Source organism: Mastigoproctus giganteus, chromosome 9 (genome assembly GCF_048544385.1).
Source record: "Mastigoproctus giganteus isolate SK-2022 chromosome 9, ASM4854438v1, whole genome shotgun sequence".
Classification (NCBI taxonomy): domain Eukaryota; kingdom Metazoa; phylum Arthropoda; class Arachnida; order Uropygi; family Thelyphonidae; genus Mastigoproctus; species Mastigoproctus giganteus.
In genome coordinates, this window is record NC_143583.1 from 106339465 (window position 1) to 106359411 (window position 19947).

General features: G+C 35.1%; 1 protein-coding gene across 1 annotated transcript in view; it reads right to left on the reverse strand.

Moving 5' to 3' along the window:
• Nucleotides 1–410: 410 nt before the first annotated feature.
• Nucleotides 411–19947, reverse strand: part of Phax (phosphorylated adaptor for RNA export) — an 83639-nt gene continuing 64102 nt past the window's right edge. The window contains exons 3-5 of the mRNA XM_090381268.1: nt 16901–16992; nt 6942–7122; nt 411–682 (exon numbers count right to left, since the gene is read on the reverse strand). Coding sequence (XP_090237394.1) covers nt 558–682; nt 6942–7122; nt 16901–16992 — 398 coding nt within the window. The 3' untranslated portion in view covers nt 411–557. The remainder of the gene's footprint in view (nt 683–6941; nt 7123–16900; nt 16993–19947) is intronic.

Sequence of the window (19947 nt, forward strand, 5' to 3'; positions counted from 1 at the left end):
AAGGTCATATTTAAAAGTAGCATACCCAATTTTATAAAAATTAAAAATCACCAAAAATTAAGATAAACAGAACCTTTTTGAAAATTTGTTACCTAGTGTTATCACTCAAACTTTTCAAAGTAACCATTAAGCGAGGATATATTATCTGATATTGCACAATTCTATGGCAATAGAACTAATGCTCATTTTTAAATAAAACAAAGTGTACAGTATAATTTTATGCATGTGCAGTAATTTAAGATTAATTCCACTGTATGTGTTTTTTCCCTATAAATTACTGGATACCTCTGAAATGCATGACAGTAATGCATTAAAATTTTAGTTTTGCTGTTTATTTTTCAGAAAAAAAAATTCTTTCATATAACTATTTATAAATATCTATATTCACATACAAAATAAAAAATGCCTCAGACTTCTTAAAGATGAAAGGGGAAAAAAATGAAGGATACAAAAGTCAATGGAACTGATAATTCAAGCACACACCAAACTCTTATACTTGCATATTTGGTGCTAAAAGTTCATTGATATTTACTGCAACATGAAAATTAAACAACCAACTAATCTTTTACCTCTCCTTCTTCAAGCTCTTCATTATCTTGCTGGTTAACTGGAAGTATGGTATTTTCTGGTTTAATATCTGCCTGAGCGATAGGCAACATATCAATGACTAGCTCCATGGCTTCTAAAAAATAATTATTTCAATTAATTAACCATCAATTTTAATATAATCACTTTAGTTATACTAAGACATATGTGAAATACACAGTGTCCTACCACATAAAAATTTATTATTTAATTGGTTGATCAGCTCACTATCACAATTGTCCTCTAACAAACCATGTCATTAGCCAATTTGAGTGAATCAAACCGCCTGAGATTTTTCTTATGCAAATGGATGTATGCATAACATCATCATACAATATTACTGCTTTTAAATATCAATCAGTACATTTTCTGTCTAGAATCATTCTGCCAGGAGAAAAAAGGGCTGCTGCAGAAGGTTTAAGAAAAATCTTTGCTGGTCCTCTTTGAGCCAAAGAAACAGTTAGCAACAGATAAAAGCAGGTCACTACTATTCACAATATAATTTACACAGCTACAGAGTTTAAAACAAAACCTATAGTGACTAAAGGAAATGCACAGAAAATAAAGTTGGATTTGCAATTAAATTATGACCTCAGCAACATTTAGCAACTCTACTAAAACAGTTCTATTTCAATCACCTTATTTAGAAAACAATTACAGGTGACCCCCGCTTAACGCCGATAATTCGTTCCGGAAAAACAGAGCCCTAAGTGAATCTGCACTAAGCGAGCACCGCTTTCCCATAAGGTAACATATGTATTTGTAAGTTGCGGTCAGTGCCATAGGATATTTCCTAATCAATAATAAACGGTAGTAAAAAGATGCACAAATGTCAGTCAAAATATTTAATATTCAAATATTTGTACATATAAAATATTCTGCATTACATATGTATATAATTATGTGGTAACTACTTGCGTATCAAAATTAAACTTAAAATTCCAATTAAAATCATGAATTTAATCATGAAAAATGTGTCGATTTTGGGTTGAACTTTGGCCCTCTTCTAAATAAACTAAAAGGGGGTATTAATTTTAAATCCCCCCGCAGCATTACCACCCAACAATAAAGTCACCCGATCCTTCGCCGCTTTGAAACTTGGCATATTTTTTTCTTCTTTCAATATGAAACTTCTTTTAGGCATTCGTTTCCACAAAAGTCCTGCTTCATCTATGTTATAAAGTTGTTGAGAAGTATAACACATAATACCCCTCTTCAATAATTTTAGCAAGTTCTTTTTTGAAAGTTTCGGCTCCTTGATCTGCACTTGCAGCTTCTCCCTAGATTTTAAATCTATTCAACCAGCCCTTACCAGTTTTAAATGGTTCCACTTTTTTTTTTCTTTTTTAGGTGAGTTTTCTTCAGATCATCATATTGGATAATCTCTCTCTTTCTTTTTCTTTTCTTTTTTTTTTTAAATAATATTTAACTTAACTGAATTCTGCATTGGATATTATCTTCAATAAAATTAGTTAGTCTTTCCATTTCAATCTTAATAGCCGGCCTAGCCCTAGTTGCTTGTAGTGGAACAGCTATCTTTCCTGCTGCTAAAATTAATTCTTTATTTTTTTTATAATTGTTCTTACAGTTAAACTTGCAAGTCCTAAATTATGGCACACATCCGCTTGTCGTTGACCGAAATCAATTCGCTTAAAAACGTCTAATTTAATTTTCAAATTCAGCCCTTTTCTTACATTTATAGTCTTCATACTACGCCCAGACGTTGTTGCTTTTTCATTCTTATCGGCCATTATTAACTTTTCGAAAATGTAACTGCGTTGGTTGCATTCATTACGATACAATGTTCAAGTAAACTGTCCGTTACGCACAATGTCTAATACTGTACTGAGTTATGACTAGACATCGGATAAATGCATATAACACAAATATTACAAGCAATATACTTGATCATTTTTTAAAAAGTTGATCTCGGAACTATGTAACAAGTCACTATACTGCAATTAAATTAGCGTGCGAGAAAACCACTGAGGGTGGAAAAATTTCTCAAGTCGGCATGGGAAACTTTTTAATGCTGTTTTGCTATTCATTTTCAAGCTATTGACTCCATCAGATGAAACAATTTCGTTAAATATGCCAAAAATGCAATCTGTAAAAGAGCGTTATAGTGATCTGAGAAAGTGTTATAGTCAGATACAGGTTATAATATAAGAACAGCGTTACAGCGAATCAGCGTAAAGCGAACCGCATTATAAGATTACGTGCATTCTCAACACTGAATGAATGTTGACCTCATCCACACTTATCTGCATTTTAGAAATGCTCTGTAAAAGATTTAAGTACAGGTAATCCTCGTATAACACGGTAATTAGGTTCCTATATAATGTCGTGTTGTGTGATTGTTTGTTTGTTATTTGGTTTTTAGGAGCATTAACAACTAAGGCCATATTGCTCCGGGAACATGCGGTGACCTTTCCGCATCCTCCGTATTTGGTGGTGATGGGCTCGAACCCCAGTCTAATCAAGAAGCGTGTGCTATGCACTGCTGCTCCTTCCCACCTAGCTACGGAGGCGCCCGTGTTGTGTGAAACTGTGTTATGCGGACTAAGAAAAAGTATAAAAAGGGGGGTTACGTTCCAAAAGCTAACAAAAATACACTATTTCGTTAACAAAATGTTAACAGAACAAAAAATACACCATTCTAGATTTCGTGCATCTTCTGCTTTCTTTAAAAAATCAGTAATCTTGGTTTCTTTGATTTTGCTTGATAAATCGTTGTGAATTTCTTCGTATGGAACTAAACATTTTTGAAGCTCCCCTTTGAACTTGGAGCTCATTTCATTCAAGAATCTCATTCAAAAAATAAGATTCTAATTGCTTGGCTAACTTTATGCCTTCCTGTATGCTTTTTAGGGTAAAATTTGGAAGTTTAGAATTTTCATCTGCACTACCATCCTCTGAATTGATTTGGTTTACCTCTGATGCCATTTCCACCAAATCCATTTCATTAACCTCTTTTTCTACCAGTAATTCTTGAAGGTCTTCAGTAATCATATCTTTTTATATATTTTTGGAGCATCAGCAACTAAGGCCATGTAACTCTGTGTATATTGTCTATAAATTGCATGTGTTCTGTAGTCGATTTTCTGTTTTGCCAAACGAAAAACCTGCGTTTCCGGGAGAAAAAACCATGCTACCCTCACCAAAGTTAGCCACGTTGTGAAAAGACCCATAAAAACTTCTCCCATCATTGACAGGATTCAAACTCAGGTCTTTTCCACCTGGTTGGGAGGAGGGCAATTCTACTAACTGTGCTATCCACGAGGGCTTCAGTATTCATATCATCACAACCTTCCCCTGCTTACTGACGTAGAAAGTTCTAATATCGCACCGATTCTGTTTTCTGCCAGTTCGGCCATATTTTCTGAATGAATCAACTCTGGCCATACATTTTTCCAACACTCAGCCATTTACAGTTTTACTTCTTTCAGCAATAAAGCTATGATTCTGATAGAGTCCACAATTGAGAAATGTTTGCATGCCCCCATTACTTCAATACATTTGGAATCAATTTTTTCCAAAATCCAATATAACGATTTTCTGATGCAATGAATTTTAAATGTGGATATATAATGCTTTGATCTAATGGCTGATTGAAAGAAGTTGTATTAGCCTAGTACAACTGTGATGGTAGGAACATAATTTCAACATTTGGATGGCCTGGTGCACTATTCAATAGTAATGAAACTTTGAAATCCAGATCTTTCCTTAAGTTCAACAAGCACAAGTTCAACAGATTCAACAGAACGTAAAAAAGAGTGGAAATGTTGAAAAATTACATCCAACATAATAGCAGGGTTTTCCCTGCACAAAAGCTCAAAAATACCCTGTTATGCTAGGTTTACCGAAAATCTCTAACCGTGTTATATAAGTACCTCGTTATACGGGGGTTGCCTGTATAGCCATATACAGATACTGCTCAAGACTCAAACCTAAATGGATGTCAGATGAACTGATGAGATCGGTGACAGACAAAGAAAATACATGGGATGCATATAAATTATCAGAAGATACAGAAACCTAGTAAATATAAACTGGTTGCTGCAATCGAGTCACAAAGAGAGGGGATGATCAGACAAGTTAAGGCAGATTACAAGAAGTCTCTAACAAAGAATAGTTGTTATTGTTATTTGGTTTTTTTTTTTAGGAGCATTAGCAACTAAGGCCATATTGCTCCGGGGATATGCGGTGGTCATTCCCTGACCTTTCCGCAAACTCCGTATTTGGTGGTGACAGGCTCGAACCCCGGTCTAATCAAGAAGCGTGTGCTACGCACTGCTGCTCCTTCCCACCTGGCTACGGAGGCGCCTAACAAAGAATAGTAACATGGTTTTCTTTACTTATGTTAACATTAGAAGGAAAGGGATGACTCACATTGGTCCACCACATATGAATGGTAAATGTTGATGATCCTTTTCAGGTTGCCAACAGACTGAATAGACATTCTGCATCTATATTCCAATGTGAGGAATTTTTTAGGGACGGAGATGCCAGAAGTATAACAAATTCTATGAGTCACCCAAATAATTTTGTGATGACCGACTGAGAAAAGAGTGGAAGGGAAATTGTTGAAACTAAAAGTAAATAAGGCACCTGGGGCAAATGAGATCTATCCAGTTATATTAAGAAAGGCAACAAAAGAGGTAAGAAAACGTTTAGTCATAATTATGAGAGCATTCTTGGATTCAGGATAGTTCACTATGGATTGGAGATGTGCAAATATTAAAGGGCAATGCTGTCTGACAAATCTAATTGGATACTCTGGTGCAGTAACAGAGGAACTGGATTAAAAAAATAATAATAATAAATAAATCTGACATCTTATACTTAGATTTCAGAAAAGGTTTTAATACTGTTCCACATAAGACTGTTTGTACAAACAGAGCAGTTATCAGTGAGCACTTTCCTTCTTAGACTAATGTTATTAGTGGAGGCCACTATAGTTTAGTGCTGAGGCCATTGCTTGCTTCAGTATTTATTAATGATACTGATGATGACCTATCAGGCTTAATGTAAAAAGTATGCAGATAATACAAAGATTAACAGGGTGGTTAACAACAGTGATCAGAGTATGCTACTGCAACAAGATCTGGAAAAATAAGGCAGATGGACCGAGAAGTGGCTATTTAAGTTTAATATTGACAAATGCAAGGTACTACACATGGGCAGCAGTAATCCTAGAATAACATACCAAATGTGTGGTACCACACCCAAGGTAGTAGAAATGAAGATTAGTGAGAGGAACAAAAGGGCATGCTTACTAAGTTCTGCAAACTGCAGCATCTTTTTTTTTTTTTTTTTTTTTTTTTTTTTTGTGGTAGTTGTTGGCGCATCGGCTTCTGTTTGTTTGTTTGTTATTTGATTTTTAGGAGCATTAGCAACTAAGGCCATATTGCTCTGGGATATGCGGTGGTCATTTCGTGACCTTTCCGCATCCTTCGTATTTGGTGGTGATGGGTTCGAACCCCGGTCTAATCAAGAAGCGTGTGCTACGCACTGCTGCTCCTTCCCACCTGGCTACGGAGGCGCCTATCGGCTTCTGTGGCCATAGTGCACCTCCCAAGGTTTTTGCAGTACTTTGATCCAAGCCCGAGGCAGGATTCGAACCCGCGACCTTTGGGTTGCCAGGCAGGCACTTTACTCACCTGGCTAGCCTGGTCGGCTTGCAGCATCTGAAAATTAGGCACCTGCAGGGAAACCTAACTGACGTGGTCAACAGATTGAGTAAGCTAAATGTTGATGGAATCCTTACTCTTGCTCAGACAACAAACATATGGGGAGGGGGCTTAAATTTAAACTGAGGAAGGATGGTTGTAAGACAGATTTGTAGAAATTTTCTTTCAGAGTGGATGATTATTGGAATAATCTGGAAGGATTAGACAAATTATGAGGGGATTGGTCAGGTGATATGGGATGGTTTTTTTTTTTTTTTTAAACTAATGCTGTATAAGCTTGCTTCCTCAGATAATTTTTCACCTAATACTAAATCCAAGACTTCCCATAGATGTAAAAAATTCCAAATATGGCAAATTTTGAATACAGTGTGTATGTGTGTGTGCGCATGTGCATGCGTGTCACCATCATTGTTGGTGTGATCAGAATGACACTGATCTTGGGAAGAGCATTATTTAAAAGTGTGGAGGATGAAAAAGTTATTCTTACGTTGTCTTAAAATAACCATAGTTTTCTTTTTCTTTCTCTGAAGTTTTCTCCTTTATTAAAAAAAAAAAAAAAAAAAAAAAAAAAAAAACCCAAAATCTAAATTACAGAAAACAAAAATATGCACATATACTGTATTATGTTTTGCATGTCAATATAGTAAGAGAAAATTACCATACCTGATGCATTATCTTTCTTACAGAACAGTTTCTTTTTCCTTTTCCTCAGTGATTTCCTTTCTTTCTCTTTTTGTTTCCTTTCTGTATTAAAAATTTCCTCCAGGTCTTTCTGATTAATATCAGGATCATTCTTCAGAAGTTGTATGTATACCCCGCCTGGAGTTCGTCGTCTAGATTTATTCTAGCAAAAAATAATATTTTAAAGATAGATCCAAAAAAATCTGCTCTTGATCTCAAAAAATTAAATGTATTAGGTCTCAAACATTTTATTTAACAGTCTAAGATGTTCAAAACAATATCTCAAGTGGAATGTGTGCTTAAAATGCCAAAGTATTATATAAAACATGTTTAAGGCCCAATTTTATTTAAAACAAAACACTCAACATTCTGTAAATATTAACATATGCAAATACACATTACCTGAATGTTGTGATTTAACACAATTCATTTATTATAATTTTCTAACAGCTGAAATACTCCATCTTCAATAGTAAGGGGAAAAAAAATTTAAAAAAAGTAAAACAACATTGAGTTATAACAAAGATTGCAGTGATATTATTTTTCTATGCTACAAACACTATTTCAATTTTTTCTACAAATTTAAGTTAGATTATGTTGATCTGTAAGTCTATAAATTAAAGGAAAAGAGGAACTACAGCACCATTAGATTCACAATTAACACTTTCCATACACTGTTACAGAGATGAAGCTGAAAAACACTTCAAAGTTTAAGTCTAGAATGCTAAATTTTTATTAATATAGATTTTCAAACCACATTTTATATATGTTCTTCCTCCCTTCTTCAAAGTTTAAGTGAAGAATGCTAAATTTTTATTAATATAGATTTTCAAACCACATTTTATATATGTTCTTCCCCCCCCCCCCATTTGTACTCTAGAAAAGACATGTAGGAAAAAAAATATTAAGAAGTTCACTATTATAGCAGCCACATAATGGTGCTCAGTTAACAATGGACTGTGTCTATCCATGACAATACACAGATTCAAATGCAACACAACAAGGAACAAGAAATAAGAACATAAAATATACAACAAATAGCACATGCACCCAAATAAGATGCACACTTTTCAAAAGAAAATTTCTTTTTAAAAATTATTAGTGTGTAGATCAGTTGTAAATACAATATCATATCATATGCATTCAAATACAGTCAGACCTCTATATAATGAAATCGACCGTTCGCTTGAAAAAAATTCATTAAACAGAAATTTCGTTATAGAGAAATATGACCTTTTCATCAATGAAAAATACTGTCAACATTCAGAAATATAATAAAAGATGGGAAATATAAATCAGAAATAAGTGGGAATGAATAAATTTTCTAACATTTTAAACAATTAATTTATTAATACATACATATTAAGAAATAACTACATACATGATAATGCACAATATATTAGTACGCTTTTAAGAATTATTTCGTAAAATATTTGGTTATTTTTTGTTGTACACTGGATTTTACTGTACATTGTTCATAAAAATGTTAAACACTCAAATATATTTTCTGGCACATTTTCTTCACATTGAAAGCTTCAACACAGTTTCAAATGCTGCCAACATTGATGTTTGGTAGGTTTAATTTTGCCCTCATTTTAGTCCAAGTCATTGCTGATGTTGTCACTAGTTCTTTGAATACTCTCGAAAATGTTGAAGTAACTCGGCTATTCAGCTACTATGACATCATTATCAACTGCTAAAAATTCGTCAAGAACAATTCCTCCACTGATCAAACCTTTCGCTTGGAGTTCTTCCCAAGATTGCTCAATATCTTCTAGTGGTTTATCCCTCTCATCACTGTTTTGGCATTTTAGCAAAACCTGCTTTTGCAAAACAATTCTTAATCAGTGTTTCCGTCACATCTTGACTCCACACTTTCGCCAACTCTGATATGCACATCCACAAATCTATAATAGAATTTACAGGTTGGTTAGTTTAGACCCTCAGTATAATTTTTTTTCAGTATGCGTCTTCGGTAGTGCATTTTAAAATTCTTGATAATACCTTGGTCCATTGGTTGCAGTTTAGATGAGGTATTCGGAGGGAAGAAAACAAGCCTCACACATGTAAGTCTCTAAATTACTGAGTGAAGGTGGGCAGGGAAGTTGTCGACAATCAGTGCGATTTTTCCATTTTCTTTTGTCATCTTTCTATCAAAATTTAAAATCCACTGTTCAAAAATTTCACTTGTCATTAAGCTTTTTTGTTGTAATTCAACTCTTAACGACTTTACTCCTTTGAAACATTGGAATTGTTTACTTTTGCCTATTACCAAAAGCTTCAGTTTTTCATTACTAGCCATATTTGCACTGACCAAGACTAATTCCCTCCTTACTATTTTACCACCTAGACGTTTATCACTTTTAAAAGTCAGTGTCTTGTTCGGCAAACATTTAAAAAAATACCCGTTTCATCAATGTTGAACATGTGTCTGAGCTCGTAGTCCTCCATAATTTTTTTTCACTGTTTCTCTCCAATGGGTACAGTCTTCTTCGATTACAACCCCACTTTCACCAGAAAAAACTTTTTTTGAGTAAACCACTGCACTTTTTAAATGTGTCCAGCCAACCAGAACTGGCTTGGGATGTTTTATGCCCCAGAAAAGATGCTTACTCCAAAGCCTTTTCTTTTATATTAGCAGCCCCAATATCAGCATGTTTTGGTCTCGAATCAACTTCACCCACTCAAAAACTTCATCTACATGTAATAATCAATATAATAAGCATACAGGCATAATTTCGCATGCTTCTGACTGGGATCCATTTCCTCAAACAGTTTGAGAATCGAAACACAGTTTTTCAGAATGGCTGATACATGGCTAACACCCCAATCTACACGAATATGCCTTAACCTTTGCCAATGGTTGTGGAATCAGAGATAGCAGATATCAGTTGCCAGCATGACTTCTTGGTACAGTAGAGGTTTTACAGGCAACAGTAAATTATGGAAAGTTTTAGCTCTTAAGAATTAATTCCTTTAGCTCTTAAAAGCTAAAGGGATTAAATCTTAATCTTTTTAGCTATTAACTCGTGCTTTCTACAGCATCAGCTCTATTGCCTAAAAGCCAGAGGTGCGAACAATGCATACCCAAGTTTCTCGAAATTAGTTCATTATATGGAAATTTTCTTTGTTATACGAAAATTGTTTTCGATATAATGACCAGGGGGAAATCAAAAAATTTCGCTAAATAGAAAAATTTGCTATATGGAAGTTCATTAAAGAGAGATCTGACTGTACAATGTTGTTGTTCTCCTGTCAGTATACCTTGAGTCTTCCTAAATTACTTTCTTATATAAAATAAGAAATTAACTTATTAACAATACACTGTTTTAACATTATATGGTGGATAACATGGTGGAAATGGTTACCAGTTCCTACTCTAAGCAGTTACGGTCTGAAGATTTAACAGGACAAGGATCTTCTCAATCAATCCAACCAGTTAGGATAGTGAAAGTTCATATAATTAGAAAGTTGTCAGGAAAAAATGTATTGGGCTTCCATCACAAATGGAAATAAATAACATTTTCATGTCAATAAAGGACATCCTCCAAAAGGCCTAGCAACTCATCTTCCAAAAAACTAGGCTGCTTCCCCACAACTCCATACTATACTGAAAAACCAGTATTGCAAATTGATTTCAACTGTTGCATGAAAATTGTTGCCAGCACACAAATGCTCATTATGGGTATCATTCACTTTATTTCAAGCAAAGTAAATGCCACTTCATCAGTAAACAAAGTGTACCTGCACACAACAGTATTAACAGGTACTCAACAGAAAAAAGTTTGCTTGCAGCTCATAATCTGCCTTTTCAAGTTCGTTGCAAATTGTACAGATGTAAACATTCATTACTTGACACCTTCCAAACAGCCCTTTTAGGAAATTTGGATAATTGCCAAGTATTCATTCCAGAACTGTGTTGTACTGCTGAAATCAAGTTATACTGAACTTTGTGATTAACATTATGCAACACTAGATTAACTGCTTTCCCACAAACATTGGTGTGCATCAAAAGTTATTGAGGGGGGGGGGAGGAGTAATGTGGTTGGAAATTGCCATCCTCAACAGCAGCTCATGTTACCATTACAAAAACTGAGAGAGAGAGAGAGAGAGAGAGAGACCCAAGCAGAAGTCACCAGCTATCCGGTGTTAAGTATAGATAATGGGACTTTAACAGATATTTGATTCAATTTGGCTCTGGAGAGGTTGTGTAAAATTTTTCACAGCATGGCCTGTGCCTGTTAAGAGACTATTTTTACAGAGATGAGATACCCTTGAATAAAAGGAAAGAAAGAATATCTGTTGATGCTATTCAAGGCAAGTTAAGTGATTCAGAAAACTGCTAATTTTTGAGTGTGGTTATATTACCCCCCCCCCCCCCTTTTAGGAGCATTAGCAACTAAGGCCATATTGCTCTGAACCATCCCCCTCCACCACCCCCTGATTAACAGTTAATGATAAGCATAAGGAGAAGTGGAACTGATACTTGCATTTCTTCTACTGGGACACCAACACACACACACAGTAGCCTGGGAAGTGGACAGAGAAGGGTTACAAGGCTGGTGGGGGGGGTCTACATGGGACTAACAATTATATTAGCTGAGTTCTCTTTTTATGGCAACCCCAAACATAAAAGATTATAGAACCTATAGTACTGAGTATGGGATGAAGGTTGTAAACATTAGACTTGAATTTCTGTAGATTGTAATTTTCAGGAAATATGTGAAGGAAGGTTGTTTTAAACAACTGCATTAGAATGATAAATGAAGCTACTAAAAATGCAAGTGGACACACAGTTACTTGCTTAAACACTAATGCTAGTGGTATAGCAAATAAATTTAGTAAATTCGAAATACTGGTTAATTCAACAAATGCTAACTCTGATACGGAGACACAGAATCTGAATATGCCAAGTACAATGTATACAGAAAAGACATACATGAAAGGGGGGGGGGGCAGAAGTTATGCTTTGTTAGGAAGCACACAGTCTGGTGTGACATAAGCACTGGGAAAACAAAAGGGAGAGAGTACAGCAACAGTATGCTACAAGCCAGATGACTATAACAAGTATAATAAATGACTATACAGACAAATAGAATGGGTTAGCAGATCAGAATGTCTTGCAATGAAGGATTTTAAATTTCTAATTATGTACTCTCATAGATGGCAACTTGCTCAAGTAGGAGAACATTTCTGGTTTTATTTTGAATACTTGAGTACCTTGGTAGAGGTATCAGAATTGCACATTGCATAGTATAATTGTAATTGTAACATTATTTTGTTGCATTTTTGTTGTAATAGCGTTCCTTCTATCATATTTCTGGATTTTCTAGAATACTGCTTTTTGCATCAACATGTTAAGAAAGGTAATATCTGATTATTGGCAATTATTCATCATGTATTAATAATCTCCAAGTAAAGAAACCACTAATGGCATATCAATACACAATCATAGTGTATTGATATGCCATTTACTCAAGGAAATAACTATTGTCAAGGGAAAGTGAAGGTATCTTGTTTTCACAAAAGTATTTTTATAATAGGCTCAGACATTTTTTAAAAATTGAACAAAAAGAGTGTCCAGTTAGGCATAGAAGCTACTAAGTTTTTGCTGCCAACTAAGAGATACTGTTCTTAATCCTACAGTAGTAATAAATTAATCTGCAATGAAGTTACTAACTAAGGAGGTTAGGTATGCTAAGGCAGATAAGAAATCTTTGGCTAAGAGTACATCAAAAAGTAGCAAAGAATTCTTTGCTTAGTTAACATTAGAAGGAAAGGGATGAATCACATTGGTCCACTGGATATAAATGGCATAACCATTGATGATCTTGTACAGCCTGCTGACAAAACTAAATAAATATTTTGCTTCTACGTTCACACATGAACTTTTCAGAGATGGAGTTACTAGATGTCTCTCTCTTTTTGATTGGAAGTTAAATGATTTTATAACTGAAAGGAAACTGGAGGAGAAACTGCCACAGCTAAAAGTAAACAACACCTGCAGCTGATGGAAGCTATCCAATTATATTAAAAGAAGCAGCAAAAGAGGTAGAGAAACCTTTCACTGTAATAATACCTAGAGCATCTCTGGATTGAGGAAAGTCCCTACAAAATGGAGATTTGCAAAATATCTCCTCTCCGCAAGGATGGTTCAAAGGGCTAAATAAATGTTATTATTATGTTATGTTATTTGGTTTTTTTTAGGAGCATTAACAACTAAGGCCATATTGCTCCGGGGATATGCGGTGGTCATTCCCTGACCTTTCCGCATCCTCCGTATTTGGTGGTCACGGGCTTGAACCCCGGTCTGATCAAGAAGCGTGTGCTACGCACTGCTGCTCCTGCCCACCTGGCTACAGAGGCGCCGGCTAAATAAATAACCATGTAGATAAGTTTTTCTTCTGTGCCAGAGAAATAATGAAGTCAATAATTAGAGAAATAATGTAAAATCATCTTGATAAGAGTGAAGCTATAAGGCACAGTGCAGATTTGTTAAAGGGAGATCATTCCACTCTGATTTGTTACTATGAGGTCATCATGAAAGAAATGGATGCAAAGAATAAATTTGACATCACATACATGTGGTGGTGGGGATAAGTTACTACTATGGGTAAAAGGATGCTTTAAGTGGCAGGAGACTAAAAGTAGTTGTAAAGAGCCACTGCTCTTCATGGACTGTATGAGTGGGGAGTACCATAGTAGTGTCAAGTCCTTATCTTTTTCTTAAATTTATTAAAGATACTGACTCTCTCTCTCCCCCCCCATAGTATCGAGGAAATCCCCAAAACATCTAGTTGTTTTCTGGACTACATATTCAAGACAGTAAGTACTTCACTTTCCTTTGTAAGCTATTATGGAATTAAATGTCTTCTCCTTATGGAAGAAAGGGTAATACTATCTTAATTTCAAACAAGATTGTTTATTTTAGTTCATATATGCTCTAGGGCAGCGTTTCCCCAAACGTTTTTAGTCACGGAACACTTTTCATCTCACAACATATTCAGGAACACTTATGAAACAAGTTTAGCAGGAGCCAAAGAACTGACGCACTGTGCATCAGGAGCATCTTTATTTTCAACACATGTAAAGTCGAAATTCAAATAACTGTCATCATACTTTCGTTTTGGTCTTTTATTAGTTGGTTCCCGTTTTTTCACTTCGGATTTTTGGGGAACAAAAGGCTGCGATTGTTCATTCTCACTTTGAAGTTTTTTTTTTTTTTTTTTTATGAGAACCCCAAACACGAAAGGTATCAAAACCTATAGTACTTAGTACCGTGCATGGGTTGAAGGAGAAGTATGGGGAGAGAGGAGGGGGATGCCGGAAACTTTGCTCTAGAGACTAAACATGGGTTTCACCACTTCAAGCCTCCAATAAGCAAAGTGGTGGTAAGTGTGACAATATTGTGTTTGTTTTCATTGACCACAGTTGCACTACTAGAAGCACTTTGCTTCTCGTTTTAAAGTTCCTTTTTTCAACCACCAATCCATGGTCACATATTTTAATAATAATATTTCGAAATACTAATAATTATCAAAAAAAAAATTTATACAAGGAAGTGAGTTTAGTTATGATATTGGTTTGCTTCCTCCTCTCCTTCAATCTCTGTACTCCAGGCTAAATCGCATATGAATGGCATTAGATCACCACATTGCTACTTTTTTATAGGTGTCATTATCTCTACGCATACTTCTCTACGCAAAGTCCGTCAAAATAAAGTGTTCCGTGGTCTATTTGATTATTAGTCTATGCTAATATATTAATAACTGATAGTACGTAGAACACTTTCGTATGATACTCTCCAAAAATTAAAACGAAAAAATCTAAAATCTTACATTAGAGTAAAAATAATTAAAAATCAATTTAACACAATTAAAAATAAGAAAATTAATTAAAAGAATTTAACGAAAAAATTGCAAAATGACATTTCTTCCTGAAGTTGACAATGCTTTTCAACCGTATGTCGTGATCACAGGAATGAAAATTATCGAATAGGGGTGAGCATGAAACTTAAATAGGGATTATTTGTCTTCGTGCATGCGCATAAAAGCCCATGAATTGGAGATCAGATATGGCCGGCGAACATTAACAGAATTTGTGTAATTTAATTTCTACAGTTTCTGCAATTAATAGTTGCGTATAATTAAGTTGGACACTAAGTATTTTGGCCCCATTAAATAAAAAAGTATGTTTTTCGTTAACGCCGTGAAAGGCTAATTCCCGCTGCTGAACGAGAAGCACGAACTGAGGCTGCATTTTAATTAACACGAATATTCAAAGGAAAACGCGTCGAACCTTGGTAAGACGAGTCGCAATCACCGGAAGAAATGTATACCAGGTCATTAATTTGTATTGCGAACAAGGAAAGGACTGAGCGATTGTTCAGTATAGTGTGTAATTTCCGTATTGGCCTGACCACAATTTTAAATTTGGTATCTTTAAAGAATCTATTAAGCTGTTTGTGCCACTGTTCAACATATGGGACAGAAATAAAGTATTTTTTGATATTACTATTGTTGGTTGGTTGTAGTATTTTGTATCCTATCTTTAGCTTGTACCTTAATTCGGTTTACTGTAGCAAAGGGATAACACCTGTTTAAGAATCTATTAATATTTGTATTTCTGAGCCCAAAGCCGATTCTGTTGTTGAATATTTATAGGCATTTAGAAATTGATTAAAGATAATTGATCTTTTGTAGGTGAACGGGTGACAGCTGTTATAATGTAGAAGCATACTGGTGTTTGTAGGTTTTCGTTAGATGTTAAATAGGATTTTATTCGTGTCCCGAGTAAGTGTAAAATTTAGAAAATTTAATGACTTTGTATCTGTATCCTCACTATCTGATGTAAATTTGAGTCTAGAATGAATATTATTAAACGAATGTAAAAATGTCTTGTATAGTAACACTATCAGTAATAACTAGAACATCGTCTAAATACCCCCATAGTATGTAATACGGGGTTGAAATGGCGTCAAATGTATATGATAAATCGTTGAGAGATAGATCTCCGATATTAAGTCGCTCAGGCTCAATCCCATTGGCAAACCAAAATTTGTTTGTATACTTTGTCTCGAAAGGTGATATAGTTGGCCACAACTAACAGTTTAATTAAGTGAAAAATTTCCTTAATAAGAAGCTTCGTATAATTAATCGGTATTGAGTTATTATTTAACATATCCCAAATAATATCTAATGTGTATTCAACGTTTACATTCATACATAATGAGGTAACATCCTAGTGAGAATAAATTGTCATTGTCGCCAAGGCTACAATCCTTAAGGTTATTAAATAATGTATCATAGTTCTTAATCCCAAATTGTATCACCTGTCTAAAGGGTTTTATAATGCTATACACATGTGGCCAAGGATGAAAATGCCAAGTTTCTGTAGGAAACAATAGGCTGAACAGGAAATCTAGTCTTGTGTAACTTTACCTGACCGAAAAGTGCAGGAATATTGTATGTTCTGGCCTTCAGTTTCTTTAACTGAGCCATAGTAATGTAGTCGTTTTTTTTCGATACGTGGTTAATGTTTTATTGTATTGATTGACCAAATTGGTAAATAGTGCCGGGCAAAAATGACAATTGTCGCCCTCTAGTCAAGAAATTGACTAGAGGGAGAAAAAGACCTAAATCATTAAAGAGCATATATTTTTTAAAACGCTCAACACTAAATTTTTATAATGCCTACTAGTAGTATGACCAACCAGGAAAATTAGATCTTTCAATAGTGCTTATGATCTTTACTATATTTGATATTCTTATACTATCAAAAATTGTGAACTTTTATTAAATCTTTGTGTCAAACATTTTTTCATAAAAAAAAAAAAGATTATTAAAAATAGTTATATATTATAATATATTTGAAGCATTCAAATATAAAAATTAATGATTACTTCAATGAATAATAATGAAAACAGAAACTGTTCCACTTACAAGTGTCATCATCCCACCTTCAAATTCTATCTCTTCAGTTTTGCGTAGCAATTCAAGTGATTTTTGTGCACCAATTTTTCTAACTATGTCATCTGAAAAGAAGGTTAGTTGAACAAATTACATTAAAAGCATGAAATTACTAATGATATCAGTTCCATATCCATAGAATTGATATTGGTAGGAATGTTAAAAATATCTATGTTAAAATAATCCAGTATTAAGTAATATGTTAGGCTTTTAATTATCAAAATGCTGTTTGTCATGCAATACAAGGGGTTTGTTGAAACTGCATTAACTGTCTGGCTGGCTGGGAAGTTGGTGTATTTGATACATCAAAAACAGTAAAAAGATGTTGTCTGATTGCAGCACATGTTTGGACTGCTTTGGAAGAGAGAGTGGGAATTATAGTAATATTTGTGTTTATGCCAAGAGAGATTAGAAGTCAGGGAAATCCCCAATAGAGATATATGATCTTGTCATATATCAGAATGCCATAGCAGATAAGCATAGGAGCAGAATTCTTTTAGCAAGATAAGACGGGACTGAGTTTTAGGATTGAAATAAACTAAGTTACCTTTGCACCACTGGAGGCAAAGATAACTTAGTTGATTTCAATCCTAAAACTAGTTCGAGTTAATTACCTGGAGATCAGCATTTAAGGAACTGGTAGTGGATATTCAAGAAGCTGAAGCTGTTTGTGCATGGCAAGAGTTCTCAAACTGGAAGGTGGAAGGAATGCAATGTGCTATCATCAACAAAGCTATGGATAGGATTTCTGGTCACTGGAAGAAGGTCGTTAATATAAGGGTGGGAGAAAGAACTGAACCTCGGGGAACACCAGCACTAGTGGAGAAGTCAGAAGACAGAGAGCCATTTACCATCACCCACAGTGAGCGATCAGAGAGAAAACTGGATACTCAATTACAAAAAACAGTTAGCAAACCATGAGATTAGACTATGTGTATTTTAGTGCAATTGCATCATTTATACACAGCTAAATAAAGATTAGCAAATTTGCAATAGCGGCATCGTTTAAGTTACATCTCATATTGTGAATACCTTCATGACGAGTTGCCATTAACCATGAGATGGAAGCTTATTCAGAACAGCTTTATGCCAAACATGATCAAAAGCTTTTGAAATATCAAGAGCAACTGCTTGAGTTTCAAACTTTTCCACTGAATTTGTTGATAGATGAGTAACATAAGCCAGAATATCACCAGTGGATAGTTGCTGACGAAATCCATACTGGCAATCGTTGATCAGATGGAAGGTTTCTAGATAGTTTAAGAGTTGGTGGTTAATTCATTTCTCTATTACTTTAGAAAGGGTAGAAATAAGTGGAATGGGATGATAACTGGATGGGAGGGATTTGTCAATATTTTAGGAACTGGCTGTATATGAGCATTTTATTACAATCTGCTCACAGCTATCATATAAAGCACTGTCATGAAATAGCCTACCTATCTTACGCTTTTGTTTTATCACCCATTTTGGGATCATTTCTTTTGGTATTTCTCAACTGGAATGAAAGTGATCATGGCCTCCAAAATAAATCTCTTGAACACTTCCCATATAACATATTAATATCAAATAGCATATAGTAGAGGCTCTAGTTAATAGCTCAAGAAATCTTGGTTTCAAGAAATCTCATAAAACCAAAAAATCTTTGGTTTTATGAGATTATGATCATTCCCTACTATGGGTTCTGAATGCTAATATTTTGATACTGCTTAGATCCGTGATGAGAATTACTTCAAGGACAGTTGACTACTGTGTGCTTTCTCTAATTTGTTGAAATAAAAAGCAGCAATCTAGCTGACCCGAGAAACTATTTCCACTATGCATACTGCATGTCCACAACTTCCAATCTGTAAGAGGAAAACAAAGTCACGCATAATGCTGCACTTGCTAATTGAAGTTGCAAGATTTTTTTTTTTGTACTCAAAAATTGCTTAGCCTGTGTAATACACTGAGTGGACAGAAATCATGGGATACCTATCTAGTAACAGGTAGGCCCACCTTTCATCCAGATAAAGGCCAGTCACACAGCAATGCACTGAGTCCATTAGTTCACGAAAGCATTCCACAGGTATTTCCATTCATGCTTGCTGCATTGCTGTCCATATTTCTATCCCATTCTTGGGTGGAGGGTCCAAAGCTCGAATGAACCATTCCACAGCATCCCAAAAATTTTTTTTTTATGAGAACCCCAAACACGAGAGGTATTAGAACCTATAGTACTTAGTACCGTGCTTGGGTTGGAGGTTGAGAAGACGAAAGAAGATATTTGTTGATATTGGACTTGAACTTCTGCAGATTGTAATTTTCAGGAAATACGTATGAAGGAAGGTTGTTCCAGAAAACGGCAGTTGAATGAATAAATGAGGAAGATGAAAAGTTGGTTCTGTGGGTTTGAAGTTGGACAGTAAATGGATGTTGGCTGGTGGCAGCACGTGTTCGGACTGTTTTGAAAGAGAGAGCGGGAATTATAGAAGCCAATTCAGAAGAACAGTGCCCATGGAAGTATCTGTAGAAGAGGCATGCAGCAGAAACAGTGCGTCTATGAGAAAGCGAGTGGAAAGACTCTGTTAGAGATGAATCATTAATTAAACTGCCCTCTTCTGAATGGAATCAAGAAGCCTGAGAGAGGTTTTGGGGGTACCACCCCAGATGTGGGAACAATATTCCATGGCAGGGCGGATTTGCGATTTATACAGAGTGAGCAGCTGTTTGGAAGAAAAGTAACGCCGAGAGCGAAAGAGAAAACCAAGTTTTTTAGATTCAGAGGAAGCAATATTTGTAATGCGCTTGTGCCAAGAGAGATTAGAAGTCAGGGTAATCCCCAAAAGAGATATATCATTTTGCCTAGAAATCGGAGTGTCACTAAAGATAAGCATAGGAGCAGAAGAATCCTTTTTGCGAGATATAAGACAAGAATGAGTTTTAGAAGGGTTGAAATCACCTAAGTTGTCTTTGCCCCACTGGAGAATTACCTGAAGATCGGCATTTAAGGAACTGGTAGCAGATTTTCGAGAACTTGAAGC